This window comes from Agelaius tricolor, unplaced genomic scaffold (genome assembly GCF_023055355.1).
Source record: "Agelaius tricolor isolate 1412-34295 unplaced genomic scaffold, bAgeTri1.0.p SCAF_3, whole genome shotgun sequence".
Classification (NCBI taxonomy): Eukaryota; Metazoa; Chordata; class Aves; order Passeriformes; family Icteridae; genus Agelaius; species Agelaius tricolor.
In genome coordinates, this window is record NW_027269263.1 from 66,730,046 (window position 1) to 66,746,762 (window position 16,717).

General features: G+C 46.6%; 1 protein-coding gene across 9 annotated transcripts in view; it reads right to left on the bottom strand.

Moving 5' to 3' along the window:
• Window positions 1-1,908: 1,908 nt before the first annotated feature.
• The window catches only part of PFKFB3 (6-phosphofructo-2-kinase/fructose-2,6-biphosphatase 3), a 45,715-nt gene continuing 30,906 nt past the window's right edge, over window positions 1,909-16,717 (bottom strand). For 2 of the 9 annotated variants that reach the window (XM_071424156.1, XM_071424152.1), the window contains exons 8-17: window positions 14,668-14,875; window positions 13,401-13,547; window positions 13,169-13,273; window positions 12,040-12,169; window positions 11,266-11,328; window positions 11,044-11,108; window positions 9,407-9,577; window positions 8,375-8,397; window positions 6,543-6,593; window positions 1,909-4,788 (exon numbers count right to left, since the gene is read on the bottom strand). In XM_071424156.1, the coding sequence (XP_071280257.1) occupies window positions 4,782-4,788; window positions 6,543-6,593; window positions 8,375-8,397; window positions 9,407-9,577; window positions 11,044-11,108; window positions 11,266-11,328; window positions 12,040-12,169; window positions 13,169-13,273; window positions 13,401-13,547; window positions 14,668-14,875 (970 nt within the window). In that variant the 3' untranslated portion in view covers window positions 1,909-4,781. The remainder of the gene's footprint in view (window positions 4,789-6,542; window positions 6,594-8,374; window positions 8,398-9,406; window positions 9,578-11,043; window positions 11,109-11,265; window positions 11,329-12,039; window positions 12,170-13,168; window positions 13,274-13,400; window positions 13,548-14,667; window positions 14,876-16,717) is intronic. The other 7 variants (XM_071424153.1, XM_071424159.1, XM_071424157.1 and 4 more) reach the window with 7 other exon arrangements.

The window sequence follows — 16,717 nt, forward strand, 5'->3', positions numbered from 1 at the left end:
TTTCCTCACAGATGGATAAAAAAGAAGAAAAACCCCTCCAACCCCATGAGCGAGGGCAGCCACTCCCCATCCGCAGGCAGGTGAGCGCTGCCGGCTGTGCTCCATCCAATGTGTTGCATTGGGAAGGTTTGCCCGTGGTTGAGTTAATCCCAGACACATTCCTGAGCCATCAATCACAGCTGAGTCAGCCAGCGTGACTGCTCTGCCCTTTTTATTTTTTTTTTAAGCCATCACAAGTTCTCTCGCCTTGTTTGCCAGCAGGGAGCTGGGGGGTTTTTCTTTTTTTTTTTTTTTTTTCTTTTTTTTTTTTTAATAAAAATGGGGCTTGACTGGGAGCAGGGAAATGTTCCTGCTGTCAGAGTATAACCTTTAAGGCTGCACTGCCTGGAGGAGCTTCTCGTCTCTGGGATGCTGCTACAAAATGCATCACTTGGAAGGAAAATAAAGGATGCTGCTTGCTGCCTGGGATGGCACTGGCTCCCCTCCCTCACTTTGGGGGTGGTGTGACACAAGCCCCATCCTGCACATGGAAAAGAGAACAGATTTTTGGAGGAGAAACCTTGGAAATGCTGCCCAAAGCCGTTCTCAGGGAGGCAAAACCCTCCCCCCTGTGCTCTTCCCACAAGGACAAGGATTTATCAGGGCTTCCTAAGAGCCCCTGGGGAGGGCAGGGGAGCTGCTCTGATGTTGTGGCTTCGTGTGACCTCAGCCCACCCGGGCTGGAGGCGCTATCAGAGCCCCTGCAGGGCTCCCTGTGAGGCTGGTGCAAGGCCATGTTCATTGCCCTAGAACAAGTGTTGTGTCTCTGCCTGGTTCAAGGAGACAGCCAGGTTGCTAGAGATAAAAAGAATGTCTAAAAAAATAATTAAAATCTAGTGGCTGCTGGATTTCCTGGGGTCCTCCCTGTCCTCAGGATGCACGAAGGGACGAGCATGGCCAAAATCTCACACCTCAGCATGTCCACCTAGAAAATGTTATTGCAGGTGCTTCAATCACATTTAAAATGAGAGAACACCCTCCTTGGTGAGAGGGCCTGGAGCACAGAGCAGCTGGGAGAAGGGAGATGATCCCTGTGCACCCCAAAAAGCTCTGACCCAAAGCAAGACCTGACAGGCTCTGCCAGCCCAGGGGAGAGCAGAGCAAGGGCTGCACATCACCAGCAGGAGCCAAACCACGGAGCTGAGCTGGGATGCACAAAATATTCTGCACCTTTTAGCCCCTTCAGCTCCCCACGAGCTTTTAGAGATACAACTCCCATAGTGGGACAAGCCTCTTGTCACAGAATAGGCATCCACCCGAGGTGTGCTCCCAAAAATTACACCCTGCTCTGCCTTCTCCCACTTTTTCACTGGAACAATAAATGAATATTAAATTAATTGATAAAAAAACCCACACATAGTTTTACAGGGAATTTAAATGGCAGGTGGCAGCTGCTCTTTTCCTGCCTTCAGGGCAGAGAGCCCTTATCTCAGGGGACAGCTCTTGTCCAGCCCTTCACTCAGCACCCAGGTATTTGATTTCAAGAACTAGACTAGGCTTCAAGAAATGCCTAGTTCTGCCTAATTTGCACCCTGGATTTAGATTTAGACATGTCAAGTCCCAATACATCACTTTTTCTACCCAAGAGTGATGCAGCATGTAGAGCTTGGGAGGCATTTGCTTGTTCTAAGTAGCTGTTAACACTTATAGAATTCATAGAATGGTTTGAAAAACACCTTCCACTAGACCAAGGTGCTCCAAGCCCCCTTCAACTCAGCCTTGAATACTTCTAGGCATGAAGCATCCACAATCTCTCCTTTATGAGAATTTTTATTTATGAGGCACAGGAACACATGTGCAAGGCAGCACAGGGTGACCCTTAGGGCATGAGAGCATGAATTCTGACACAAGGAAGAAGCAGATCACATCTGTATTTCAACAAGATATTTTATTGGTCCAGCAATTGCAAAATATACAAATTTCTGAAAGGCATACCCTGTTTTTAAGCTGGCACAGCTTTATATCAGGCAATTATTCCAGATGTATATACAGAACAGTTAACATATCACAAATCCAAAAAAAAAGTAATCCCAAGTAACTACACCCTTCTCTCCAAGCTTTGCAGTATACATTAAATAAATAAAAAGCGCTTTGCTATTAAAAAAAAAAATTAAAAAAATAAATTCAAGTATCACAAAGGAAAACAAACCAGAGAGCAAAAAAAAGAAAGGTGGGGGAAGAAATCATTGGTGTGGTTTGACATGTCCTCACTGCCAATCTGCCTTGGCTGTGGCATCAACTGCCCAGTCCTTGGCTCTGTTAACTAAAAAGATGGACAGCAATTGTTTTGGGGCAGTTGTGATGGCACAGGGTTGACACCATCCCACCAACCCCTCCAGCACAAGATAAACTCAGGAAAGCATTTTTCCCAAAGCTGGAAAAAACACCATGTTCAAATTCCAGATTTCTGTAGACCTACTGAGACATCTATTACTACTCAAGGATGAAAGTTTAGGGCCATTTTGGGTTTTTTCTTTTTTTTTTTTATATATATATATATTTTTATATATATATACACACACAAACACACACCAAAACATCCGCGCAATTACACGTGTATGGGATCGATCTCGGGGCAGCCAGACGTCATGTTTGTATTTGCTGGCTTATCTTTTTGCAGCAGCAGCAGCAGGAGGAGAGAGATAAAACTCCCCACGAAGGAGGAAGTTGAAAAGAGCCAAGTGAGTGGCCTGCCCAAAACATTCATTTATCTGGAAGGCAGAGAAACCCAAAAAGCGCAGCTGCCACCCAGGGCACGGAGGGAGACGGAGGGAGACGTCTGCTTTTAATGAGGCTGTTAAAACAGAAATAAAGCAGAGCAGGGGTGGGGGGAGTGTTCTTTGTTTTATCTGTACAGGAATATGATACACATATGCACAAGCTGACACAGGCAGGGCAGTGCCAGGACTGTCACCCCATGGGACACGGGCTGAGCGTGGCCCCGGAGCCCTCCCGCCGTCGGTGCCGCTCCAGCGCGGAGCGCGAGGCACTGTGGTTCACCTTTTCCCAAAGGAAAAAAACAGACCAAACCCACCCCCAAAACATGCACACACCCACTAAGAGATCTTTTCTCCACCAATCCTATCTCTGGGGATGGTGTTCCCTACACAGGACGCTGGGGAATGCCATGGGAAGGATGAAGCCAAAGGGTTGCCCACCCCCGGTTCCCCAGCCTAGTGCTGCAGGAGGGGTGGCTCCCTCCAGCCAAAAAAAAAAACCACATGAGATGGGTATGGAGAAGATGTTGCATATAGGTGGAGGGAAAAAAAAAACCCAACCCAAAACCCTAAAAAAAAAAAAAAAAATTCAAAATCCACAGATTTTTGCACAAAGCAATAGTGGTTAATTGCTATTTTTAACTGCTGTCTCCCAGCTCAGGACAGGCTGCCAAAAAGGGATCTTATGGATCAAAACACTGGGAGTTGGCTGATGGAGTCAGTCAGGTCCTCACCCTGTCCTCCCCACCTCAAACACTGTAACTACTATTGTTTTGTAGTCCCAGCTTTCCAGCATGCAAAATACAATTAAAAACAAACAGAAAAAGTTGCCTGTATTCAGGCTTCCCCGTTAAGGGGCACAACTAGGAAAAAAATAAAGTAGTTATGCTTCTGCCACAAATAAAGTGCAAAAACCAAGCAGTTTCTAAGTATACACATACACACACGTGTGTGCATGTGTATATAAAATTTAAAAAATACAGACAAAACTGTCCCTTCTTGTGGCTCTTTGCAGTCAGACAGGGACTCCTGCAACCCAGCCAGACCTCTGGCCACCTCCATGAGACCTGTGTGTCTACAAAATGCATCTAAGCCAAGGGATTCAAACCCTTCCCAATACCTCCACTTCCATCTAAAAAAGAAGAAAGGGGAGATGAAGTACCAGCACAGCACCTCAAACAGTGCCCAGCCTCCCCAAAATTCAACCCATGCCTGAACTCAGACCATCCCTGGGTGCTCCCCAAGATGAAAGCATCACCCAAGCCCCTGCTGGCATGGTTCCTCATGCACTGCAAGCATCTTTCAACCAGTTTTAGCAGCAGATAAAACTGCAAACCCCTTTAAGGTATATTGATTAAAAAAAAAAAAAAAAGTGAAAGAATGGGTTGGTTTTTTTTATTAAACCCAGCAGTTCTTGCAGTGAAGGAGTTCACACAGCTGCTTTTCCTGGTGCTCACAGATCTGCATGAGCCAGGCTGGCATGTGTGACCAGCTGTAGTGTGGGTGAGGGACTGCAGCACAGCATGTTAGGGGCTTATTCAAAAGTAATTAACAACATTAATAATAATTAAAAAAAAAATAACGCAAAACCCCTTTTACCCACCCCCCCTTCCCCCTATTTCTCTACTAACCCCGCACCATCCACATATATACACACCCCACCCAGAGACAGATGGGTACCAATCATCTATACAGAAGATCAAAAACCACTGAAAAGAGAAGGAAATGAAACTCCTGTGCACTACAGAAGCACTTTACAGCTCGCTACGACCTAACAGGACGCCGGAGAGGAGAGCAAACGCTGCAGCCTGAAGAGCTGGTGGTGACCCTGGGATGGAGCTGGGCTCCTCCTGGGCTCTCCTGCATCCCTCCCCGCCGAGCAGAGCAGGGTTTGGGGCAGGGGGAGCAGAGCCAGCCCCGCCTGGGTTGGAAGCAAGCTTCGGCAATGGCGATGGGATGGGAAGCTGGCGGCGCCGGCGGCCTCACAGCGGAGCCCACGGAGTCACGACGGCTTCTGGGAGTTGTTCATGTTCTGGAATGAGAGGGGAAGGAGGGGTTGGGGTCAGGCTCCAGCCCAGCAGCAGCTTCTAGAACACGTGAACACAGCCACACATGGGTCACCACAAAGCACCCACCACAGAGGAGAGGACACTGCCCAGCCGAGGAGAGAGGCAGTGACTGACCCACTGCTCAGCTCCTTGCCACAGACATCTTTCAGGAAAAATCCTTTCCTTAAGATTTTTTTCTCCTGAGAAGCTGAGAGGCCTCAGGAACAAAATGTAACCAATGGTTATCTGCTGCTGTGGAATGCAACAGGTGCAGCTGGGATTGGGCTCATGTGGTTGTTTTTAATTAATGGCCAATCACACTCAGCTGGCTCAGACTCTCTGTCTGAGCCACAAACCTTTGTTATCGTTCTTTCCTTTTCTATTCTTAGACAGCCTTCTAATGAAATCCTTTCTTCTATTCTTTTAGTATAGTTTTAATATAATATATATCATAAAATAATAAATCAGCCTTCTGCTACATGGAGTCAGATCCTCATCTCTTCTCTCATCCTAATCCTAAGACCCCTGTGAACACCATCACAAGCCCCTCCTCAAGCACTGCCTGGCTTTAATTACAGGGTTAGAATTTAGATATATCCCTAAAATCTGAGCTGAACACCTCCTGATGCTGTTGAGTCAGGGACAGAATGAAAGACTCCAGGGATCAGAAGGCAATTTAATGAAGGTAGTGGGACTGGACATGGCACTTGGTGCTATAGTCTGGTTGAGGTGTAAGGGCATGGGGTTGGACTTGATGATCTTAGAGGTCTCTTCCAGCCTCATTATTCTGTGATTCTATGGGACTTGCTAAGGTGAGACTTGGTTGGTCTCACAGTAAAAACCCCTCACACTATTGGTGACCTATGAATAGCACACTCTGGAGAACCATATCTATAAACAATGGTTACAGAAGGAGAGATAATAATTGTTTTAATTCTTTTCTCCAAGTTTCCCAGGCTTGGCCTGGCAGAAATCATCTCTGTTCTTTCTTTTACTGAACTGAGAATATCCACACCCTCCCACCCCACCCTGTCTGCACTTCTGAAGCTGCTCTTTGGTCAAGGCAAGGTGACAGGGGACCACAGTCCCAATCAAGCAGCCCAATTAATCATCTCTCTCTTGCTCCCCTTGAGGGTGGGCAGTGTCCCCCTTTCCTGCCAAGGCCATTGTTTGTCCATCCTTGGCAATGCCAAGAACAGGCAGCTCCTGCTGGCCATGCCAAGGACCCACCCACCACCAGAGGTAGAGCAGCACTGGTGACACTCCATGAGGTCTCATGGGCCTGAGACACGCTCCAGACACAGCCCTGGTACAGAATAATGACAACAGGTACCCACCAGCACGTGGTGAGGACCACAAAACCAGAGACAACCAGCTACACACAAGCAGGAGCAGCCTCCCAGGAGAGATCTGCTCCAGGAAAAGCCCAGGGGACCACAAGGACATTGCCCAACTCACAGAACTACATGAAACAAGGTAGGGGAAAAAAGGACTAGGAAACAGCAAGGAAGGATTCTCTTCTCTCTCTTTTTTTTTTTTTTTTGTTTGGTTTTTGGCAGTTTTGTGTTTGTTTGTTGTTTTTTTTGAGTTTTTTTAATGTTTTTACTACCTAAGCTGCTCCTACAAGCACCAGCAATCCCAGCCAGGCTACAAGGCAGAGCAGGCTGAGCTGTTCTCTCTGTTGTCTAAGGAGACAGGAGGAGGGTGAGGAAAAGCCACATGCACCACAGCCATTTACCTTGGAAATATTAGCAAAGAGAAAACTTTGAGAAAGTGACAAACGGGTCTTCTTTTTAAGCATGAAAAGTGAAGGGAAGAAGAAGGGAGGGGGGAATAAGGTGACTGTTCAAAAGTGCACTTTGGATCACAAAGCAAGCAAAAGGAAAAGAAATCATCACGCCAGGTAGTCCCACATCCCCCAGCCAGCAGGACTCTGAGGCACTCAGCCACGTCCCCATCCCCTCCCAGGTGTCCCTGGTCCTCCTGGATGGGGGCCAAGACCCCAACAATGAGGGCTGATGCAGTGAAGCTCCCACCACCAACCCAGGCTCATGATTCAAGTTGTGACAGAGGCACTTTCCACCTCCCCAGCCCCTTACAGGTGGTGGCAGAGAGGGACCAAGCAGTGTGCAGGACAGCAGCCTCCCAGAGCTAACAGCAGTGAGTGTCACCAAGCCTTGGGGTTGGCATCATGTCCTCATGGGTGACACACAGTCCCACACGAGGAGGGGCAGGCAGGCTCCCAGCAGCTGGAGGTTTTAAACTTGCTGCTGCCAGCCTACACCTGGTGTGGGTAAAACCATCACTGCCTGCTCCAGCAAAATCTGACACATCCATCTCCCAAACTCTACCCCTGAGTGTCTTTTCAGGCTCCCAACCAGCAGCAAGGCATGCAGTGCCTTTTGTTACAACACAGATGTGAAAAGGGTGGAGGGAAGGATGGAGAAAGCCTAAAATGCTTTCAGAGCAACCCAAGAGGCTCAGGTTTCATCAGGGGCTTTCGTGGCCATGAGCAGCGAGGGGAGGATCACAGGCATGCAAGGCCATGCTGAGCAACTCAACTTCTACACTCTGTGATCTCACCTAACCCAGCCACCAGCAAAGCCAAGGGAAACAGCCCTAACTTCCCTTTTCTCAAAAATGTTTACTCTAAAAGGGGAAGAAATAGGAGATTCAAAAGCTGCTACAAGCAAGCAGGGCTGAGCTCTGGCCTGGCCATGGTAGAGCAGATCCCTCCATCTTCAGCCCACTAAACAACCCAAGCCAGGGATGCTCACAGGCTGATTTAAACTGGCCTCAGAGGGCAAAGAGACCCCCTGGATACCACCCAGTATCAGCTCAGCCCCAGAGTCTTCCCCAGATGTCTTTGAGAAGACATCTGAGCACGTAACTGCTGCTCTCAACTCAATGTAGCATTAACTAAGTCCAAAGGCTTCAGATTTACCCAGGAGCTGTCCTGCTCCTCAGGGATATAACAGTCCTAAGCAAACTGCCAGAGCTTGATTATTCATAATTAATGCATGAAATGCTCATGGTGTTTTGCTTTCTTAACAGAGCTAGAGAAAGAATTTCCATTCACTCCTCCCACAACACCTAGGCTGACTGTTTCCAAAATCCAGGTTTGCAGATGGCTGGTCCCCAGGATCATCCAGCTCCAGAAAACACATTCCTGAGAAGGTCAGAAGCTTCTCAGATGCCTCTCTGGTGCCATCACTCACAACCCAGAGCCCTCAGGAAGGACTGAGCACCCAGGTCTCACCTACAGTACAACATTCTATCACAGAGGAGACAGCTCCAGGAAAACCCAACAGCATCACCATCAGAGTAAAAGTCATAATTTGCTTAATTTCACAACAAAACTGGGACATTCCATCCAGCTAGGATACAAACCAGCACCCACAGTCTCCTTTTTACCTTTCCTAAAGCAAATCCCCCCCAAACCAGCAAAATATTAACTCCAAGAAATCCACACCCCGTCCGGATTTTGCAACAACCGAACAACCCAGCAGGATGGCAAGAGACATGGAAAAAAGGGTTGGAAAGGGGAGTAAGAGGCAAGAAGGTACTTACAGGCATGCCTTCCCTAGTAAAGGCTGCAGAGAGACAGAGAGAACAGAGAGAGGTGTCAGTAACTCTGTGCCACGCTGGGCAGAGGACAGTGGACAGCAGCGAGGGGCACTGGGCAGCCAGAGCTGGCAAAAGGTTTTTGTGAGGCTCAACCAGCCCAAGCAGAGCCCTGGGAGCTGACACAGACCCAGCTGTCCTGGGAGGCTCATGCAAAGCAGCAACCAAGCAGAGCAGTGGTGGAGCACAGAGCCATTCCTAACCTGGGCAAGGAGGGGGACATCACACCAACACAGACAACAGGGAGAGGGGCTGGGCAAGACAGCCAGGTCCAACAGGCAGCTGGTGGGAAGGGCAGCATGGTAAAGGCTCCTATAGATCATATAGGACTCCTTAGTGAGCTTGGGAGGGGGGGTTTGTGCCTGGGAAAGTGAGCAGCAAAGCAAGGCCTCTCTTCCGATGTCCCTTCATGGGTGGGTGACAGAGGAGAGGACACATGAGCACCATGGCAGCCACCCACAGGGTTTCACCCAGGTTCACCACACCAAGAGCCTTCTATTCAATTTTGGTCTCCAGGAGGAAGGAGACCCTTCCAGCCAAAGATGAGTCTTGGCAGCAGCTCCTCCTTCAGAGAAGCACAAGAGCATTTGATTTATTGCCATGGCCAGGTCTACAACAGAGCCAAGAGCACCCAGAGGGAAGGCAAGGCACGAGCCCTTTGCTCCTGCTCACTCCAGGGAGGAGCCCCTCAGGAGGCTGATGGCACTAAATTAATGCAGCCTAGAGCTTGGTGGAAGTTGATGATGCTCTCAAAACCCAAGAGAGGATCAACAGTGACCCAAGGCAGGGAGGGGCAGCAGCCATGGGAGGAAGATGCATCTCAGACAGCAGCACAGCTTACGACAAGTGCAAGCAGCTCCTCAGCTTCAGGAGTGACAGGAGGACAACAAACAATAAAACAACAAGAACAACAACAAAAAAAAAAAGGAAAAAAAAAAAAGGAAAGGAAAAAAAAAAAAAAAAGAGAGTTCAACTAACTTGTCCCGGCATCTGCGTGGGCACTTCCTGAGGAACACAGCCTGGCAGGGCAGGAGAAACAGCCACATGCTCCTCCAAGCTGTTGATGCGAGGTTTTTTGGTGGGCTCTGGGCTTGCTAGAGGGGTAACGCTATTACGTCTCATGAGCGGGTTAGGTCCCTTCTTTGCTTCCTAAATTAAAGTGAGACAAAGAAAATAAAAGTAAATATAAAAAAATAAAGCAAAATAAAGGAAAAAGGAAGAAGGCGACAGTTATAAAGGAAAAAAAAAAGAAGCAAGTTGCTTTGGTTTTCTTTTTTTTTAATTTTAGAGCGGTCTCTGTTTTTCCCCATAGTCACTGTCCATGAGCAAAGGATGCACTGAAAGTCTCTGGGCACAAAAAAAAACCAAATCCCTGATGCAAAATGCTTAAGAGCACAGAAGGGGAGGGGAGGAAAAAAAATGGCTCTGCACTCAGATATGAGACAGATTTTTCTCCTCATCTGAGTCCCAGCTGACAAAAAAAAAAAGGTAACTACAGGTAGCTGAACACACCCAGCAGCCAACAAGCCATGACTCTGCAGGACACAGAGGTGCCCATCAGTCTCCTCCTCGAAGCTGGTCCCTCCACCCAGAGAGGAGTGAAAGCAAGAAGAGGGAAGGTGAGCCAGCCCAGGCTGATCAGGAAGATTTGGGACATGGGAGCAGAGCAGGCAGCGAGGGTCAGCACCACGCCAAGCTCCAACTCAAGCAAGGGGGGATGGAGGCAAAGCTGAGCAGGGGCACCCAAGCACTTGGCACTTGTCACACCCTGTCCTACCCAAGGCCTTGCTGCCATTCCCAGAGAGGGTGGCAGAGCAGGGCATCAGTGTCCCCATGCAGGGGGAAGGACTGGCTTCCCCCCACAGCTGCAGGGAGGGACAGGCAGCTCAGGTGCTGCCACCAGACAGGGGAAGCAAAGGAAAGGAGATGTGGGCCAAAAGCATCACTTTGGGCTCCACCACTAAGCACAAGTTGGAAATGTCCCAAGCATCCTGGGACATGGGTGCTGCCCACTCTGTGTGGCTGCCCAGCCCTGACACTGAGCTTTGCATCCTCCTGTTCTGCCCTCTGAGCTCCAGTGGAGCACTTGGCAGACAGACCCAACCCTACAGGAATTTTTCTCCACAGGAGGGGCCTGCTCCACAGAGCATCCCCAGCCCAGCACTGCCACCTCCCACCCTGCAGAAGGACAGAGAGCCACGGGCATACCAGGAAAAGACCCTCAGATGCAGGGCAAGCATTGAGCCCAGGCTCTGCCAGCCAGCTGGGAGACCTGGGAGAAGTCACCTTCTCCATCCACAGCTCTGGGCCAGCAGATGACCATGCAGGTGAAAGTCAGAGACCAGGGAGGAGTTTTCCCTGGACCAACACACAGGGAAGCAGGAACGTGCAAACAGTCCTGTTCCCTTGGAAAACCCTCAGCTGGCCACGACTTTGCAGAGCAAGAACACATCTGATGCTCCCAGTCTTCCAGCAGCACTTCCAAGCACCCAGCTGAGCAATCTCCCCATGCCCACCACCACCCCAGGCAGGATTTGGCAGTTCCCACTGCCTGGTGACCACAGGGGACAGGAGGGGGACACCACAGGACAGATCCAGGGAAAAGCAACACTCACCTCTGGCCGATCTCTGTGGGTGTTGACTGCTTCAATGTTCAGGGAGATGGATTCCACCCGGCAGCCTGCAGAAAGGAGCACAAAGGGACAGATCAGCAGGGCCAGCAGGCACAGGATGTTCCCAAGGGCCCCACCACGGATCCCTGCTTTTCCCCCAGACAGCCTGGAGTCAGGAGGAGGCACAAGTCAACCCCCTGGCATGTTTAGGAAGGTCTCACTCACCATAGGCCACCGGGGTCAGCTTCAACACTGTGTGCAGGGGACATTTCAGGTAGGGCATTTCATCTGCAGAGACAGCAAAGCAGGAGGGTTACCTGAGCAGGAGGCTCAGACACCTTCATCCCACACCAAAGAGATGCACACTGCTGTCACAGACACATTTTATGAAAAATCCTTTCCTTAGGATTTTTCCTCCTGAGAAGCTGAGAGGCCTCAGGAACAAAATGTAACCAATGGTTATCTGCTGCTGTGGAATGCAACAGGTGCATCTGGGATTGGTCTCAGAGTTTTCTAATTAATGGCCAATCACAGTCAGCTGGCTTGGACTCTCTGTCTGAGACACAAGCTTTTGTTATCATTCTTTCCTATTCTATTCTTAGCCAGCCTTCTGATGAAATCCTTTTCTTCTATTCTTTTAGTATAGTTTTAATAAAATATATATAATAAAATAAATATCATTTTATAATATATTATATTATTTTATAAATAAAATACACAATATTTTAATATATAATAATATAGATATTTTATAATAAATAAATTACTATATAATTAATAAAATTAATACTATGATGTATTAATATATAATAATATATAATTATTATATAATAATATAAAATAATAAATCAAGCCTTGTGAAACATGGAGTCAGATCCTCATCTCTTCCCTCATCCTAAGACCCCTGTGAACACAGTCACAGGATGTGAACAGCCCAGAGCTGCATCCATCATCCCTCCTCCAGCAGGGCAAATCCTCTTCCAGAGACAGGGAGCTCACCTGCACTCTTGTCCAGGAAATAGGCTAGGAGACAGCGCATGACAGCCTGGTGGCAGATGACAAGGACGTTCTCTTGCCTCTCCAGCTCCATGATCACTGGCTCCAGGCGCTGCACCAGGTCCTGGTAGGACTGGGAAAGAAGGGAAGGGAGGTGAGGCATGGAATCAATGCAATGAGCATCCCAAAGAAACAACAGTCCTTGTCTTGGTACACCTCCTGATTTCGTGCCTCTGAGCAAACCAACAAACTGCTAAAGACAAATAAACCCTCATCCCCAGGCTACTTTGGAACTTCTAATTCTTCTGGCAGAGAAGGAGCCATGCACATCTCAGTGAATCACAGCTCAGGCCTGGAGAATTAAGGTAAACAACAAGGGCTTTGAAGATAGAGCCTCTCCATCATCTTGATATTTTATTTGGTAGAGGATTTGAAAGTTCTGAGAAGTCTGGAGCAACCTGAGAAACCCTAGGGTTTTGAAGGGCCTCATAAAAACCATGACAGGCAGCCAGAAGGAGCCCCAGAAACCCAGAGCTGGTGTCTGATATCCCCACATATTCTTCTGTTAGATACAGGGTCATGAGGATGTCTCCAAAGATTTTTCTGAAATGTCTATGGGCAAGACTCTCAATTTGAGGATAATTAGCTCAATTCACAGCCTAAAGTATCATCCAGAACTGATGTCAATTCCCACCTCATTGTGTCACACCCTGAAAGCAGACTGCCAGGAACAGAGATATTGCCATCAACCCTTAGGGAATGATACCGAGAACAAGGTGAAAACTGCTTTTTTTGGAAATTAAAGGAAAGAAAATTAGGGCAGCACAAAACTGTGAGCAGATATAATGATGGAGGTTGGAATAGAAACCTCCAGAGACCTTTCCATGCTAATTTGCTATAAAGTCAGTGGGACTGTTTGTTAAGTGACATATTTCTTAGTGAGATCTTCATATAGCAAGATTTTGAAAGAGCTCAAGGTAGAGGCAAACATGAGCCCTGCTCTCTTAATTCTAGCTTCTTGGAGCTCCCACTGCTCCTTTGCTCAAGAGTAGGGGACAGAATGAGGGAAAAAAGGGCCACATTTAAAGTACAAGTCCTGCAGCCTTTGCAGGAGGTGTCCCTGCACACCTACCTCCCCTGAAGGATAACGGTAGTAATATTTATCCTGGTCACGCAGAGCAAATTCCTCTGGGTGTTGCTCCCTGATTTCTTCATAGGTCATTTCTTCACACACACCCTGCCAGGGCAGGACAAGCACGAGGTTACTGGACATGCTCTCAGCACAGCCACCAGGCAAAACCTCATTTTCTCTTGTTCAGCAACAACCAGCTCCATCCAGCTGTTGTAGCTGCACAGATACTCACAGCATCGATCTCATTGAGTGCCTTCCACTGCTCATAGGGCAGCTGGAGAGCTTCTGCTGTTTGGATTGTCCTCTTTAGCTGGCTGGTCCAAATTTTGAGGTCTTTCAGGTTCTGCTCTTCCACAAATTTGTTCAGTGCCACTGCAAACTGTGAGACATAGAAAAGAAGAGGTTGATTCCTGGTCCACAGCGTCCTTTGTTCCCTATTCCCAGTAAGTGTTGCCTTCCACAGGCAGAAAGATCAGCCTCCTGCTCTGAGGGGAAGGGCAGCCACACATTCATTGATCCCCAAGAGCTACAGATGGACCCTCAGCAGCCCAGCTGTCACCAAACATGCATTTCTGATAGATGAGTAATGATTGACTCTCACAATTAACAGACAAATATCATGTATATAGGTTAAGAAAAGTATTATAGATTTATAGTTATGTTGTACCCCCTTGCATTGTTATCAAGGGACATCTGGGAGGGCTGGCTTGTCACTGTGGTGACACCTGACCTCCAATCAGGATTTGGGGAAGAGATCTCCACCACTGGACAGCGAAGGTGGAGTAAATATCTGGGGTGTTGCAAAGAGAATCCATCAGATGCTAGGTCAGGTTCTCAGTGGCTGCTTTCACATTGGACAAATGGAAAGTGCACATCCAGGAGCCAAAAGAAACAGATCCTTCACAACTGCAGTGTCCAGGACATAACAGCTGGGTCTGTTCCTGAGGAGCTGGAGAGTGCATTCCAGCCAAGCAACAGGTTCTTCAGCAGATGAACCTCAAACCCACACTGCTCAGGGTGCAGGCTGCTGGAATCATGGAAAACCTTCTCGTGACTCAAAGCAGGAGAGAGGTGTTTGTGCCCCAGCTAATCCTGCAGCCCTGTTTGTGGCAGCTGAGGTTTAATTGTATTGATACTATAAATCCAACCTGTGCAAGCTGGTTCACTGCACCACAGTGCCAAAACCTGTGGGAATGCCACTTTTCTCTTGTTCTACTTCTGTTTCCAAAGTAGGAAAGTAGCAAAGAAGGGGTTGATGGACAGAACTTTGGGAGGGGTTAAAAAGGGAAAACCTCCATTGTGAGAGGGCTGAGCACATGGCAGGAGGGAAAATCCTTTGCTCCCAGCACCGTAACCTTTTTTCTCTATTCGGTTTTCTGCTGTATTTTTGATAATGTTTAATAAACCTTCCTAAACTATGAGTAACCATTCCTCACACATTTAACCCAAAGGCACAGCATCTACTACAGCCACAGGGGGACATTTTCCTTCTCCCTCACCTTCTTGCCCCTGTTGGAGAGGCCAGAGTCGCCTCCAATCCTGCCCTTGAGGTTGAACTCGCTCTCCCCGTGCCGGCAGAGGTAGATGGTGCGGGGCTGGACGTGGATGTTCATCAGGTAATAAACAATCCTACTCTGGATGTGGTCCTGGACCCTGTTCACCAGGAACCTCCGACCAACATCGATGACTTTGATGAGAGAAAGTTCCCTGGGGACAGACAGAGACTGTCTATGGTGTATCTATATCTATATATTCACATATATCTATCAATATATATATCTATATATATATTTATATCTATATATATCTAGATATAAATATCTATATATATTTATATCTATATATATCTAGATATAAATATCTATATATATTTATATCTATATATATCTAGATATAAATATCTATATATAGTTATATCTATATATATCTAGATATTTATATCTATATATATAGATGTGTGTATATATGTATATAAAATGTATATAGTCATATATTCTTATATATTTGTATATATAAATATATACTTATATACTTTATATATTTATTTATACAAATATATTTATATATTTCTATGTCTTTCTATATTAATATACATTCCATATAAATTTATATACATTTATATATCTTTATATATTTTATATATTTATATATATAAAATATATTTATACCTATTTCATATATATTTATACCCATTTCATATATATTTATATATTTTATATATATAAATATATATTTATATGTATTCAATATATAAGTCCAATATTTCTTAATAATTTCTCATCCTTTCTGTAATGGTCTGATTCCACTTCAGACCCCTCAAGTCTACAAAATAAGAACTTCCTGCTTTTCATTCTTCTGTCTTTCCTCTTTTCCATAAAATTATTTTTCTTGAAAGGACAAAAAGATAAATTTTATCTTTAAACAGAGATGAAAATCTTAATGAATAAAATGCACAAGTTAGGGATCTTGATTTCTTTTGCCCAATAGCTCCATATTGCTTCTGTGACAAGGAGCAGAAGAAAAATTAAGTAATTTCACAATGCCAATTCATTCCTCCAGCTTATTTAGTATTATTTTTTAAAATAAAAATGATCACAATCCCACATCATTTGCATTGATTAAAACAAAACAAAATATTACAATATACTGAAATAATTAATATAGATATTAAAAGAGTGGCCAACATGAAAAAATATATTCTTTTCAATATTCTGCTTTGGATTTTCAGGCTCTCTTCTGGCACAGGCACTTATAACCTTTATAAATGTCACTTCAGTTAACACCAGCTGAAAACATCTGGGCTGTGATACCAGATGTAGCATCATGCACGGTTTCAACCTGCATGATTCTTTTGTAGCTGCTTCCTTCTGGTTTCCCCAGTATCACAGAGGTTTACAATTTCTCCAGGGAGTACTTTTCCCTTTTCCTGCTTTCCTGTCATTCTCCAAAGCAGCCCTGTGAGTTATCTCTGTCCATGTAATCAGCCAGCTCAAAGGATTTCCTGCAGGCTATTTTCAGCAGGGAGCCAACAGGTGATGGGGATTCATGGAGAGCTGAATAGCAGCAGTGTAATCACCACCCCTCCTCTTGCAGCAGCAAAGAGGATTAACCAGGACTAACAGGGAACATGCTCCTCCCCAGGACAGGGACAATCCACACAGGGCACACACACAGGTGTTTGTGAGCAGTGGAGAGGCTGGGAGGTGCCTGCAGAGTCAGGCAGGACAGCAAAGCTCTCCCAAGGCACACAGCCACCACAGGGCTTGCTCAATCCTGTGCTTTGAGCCAAGCAGTCCCTTCCTCTAACTGAGACAGTGAAAAAAGCACCTCAACCACTCCACCTCAAGAGCTTTCCCAAAGCCTTTGTATCTAGACCTGCAGAACAAGGTTGAAAACAGCTCATCTGAGCCCAGAAGAGCCTGGCAAGGCATCAGTGCCCATTTCCCTGGCACAGGGCCTGGGGAAAGCAGCATTTTCCTATGAGAGGCCTAAATTCAAGCTGAGGCCTGGCCATAAATCATTCTAGCACAGTTTGAAGTGAAATCCAAA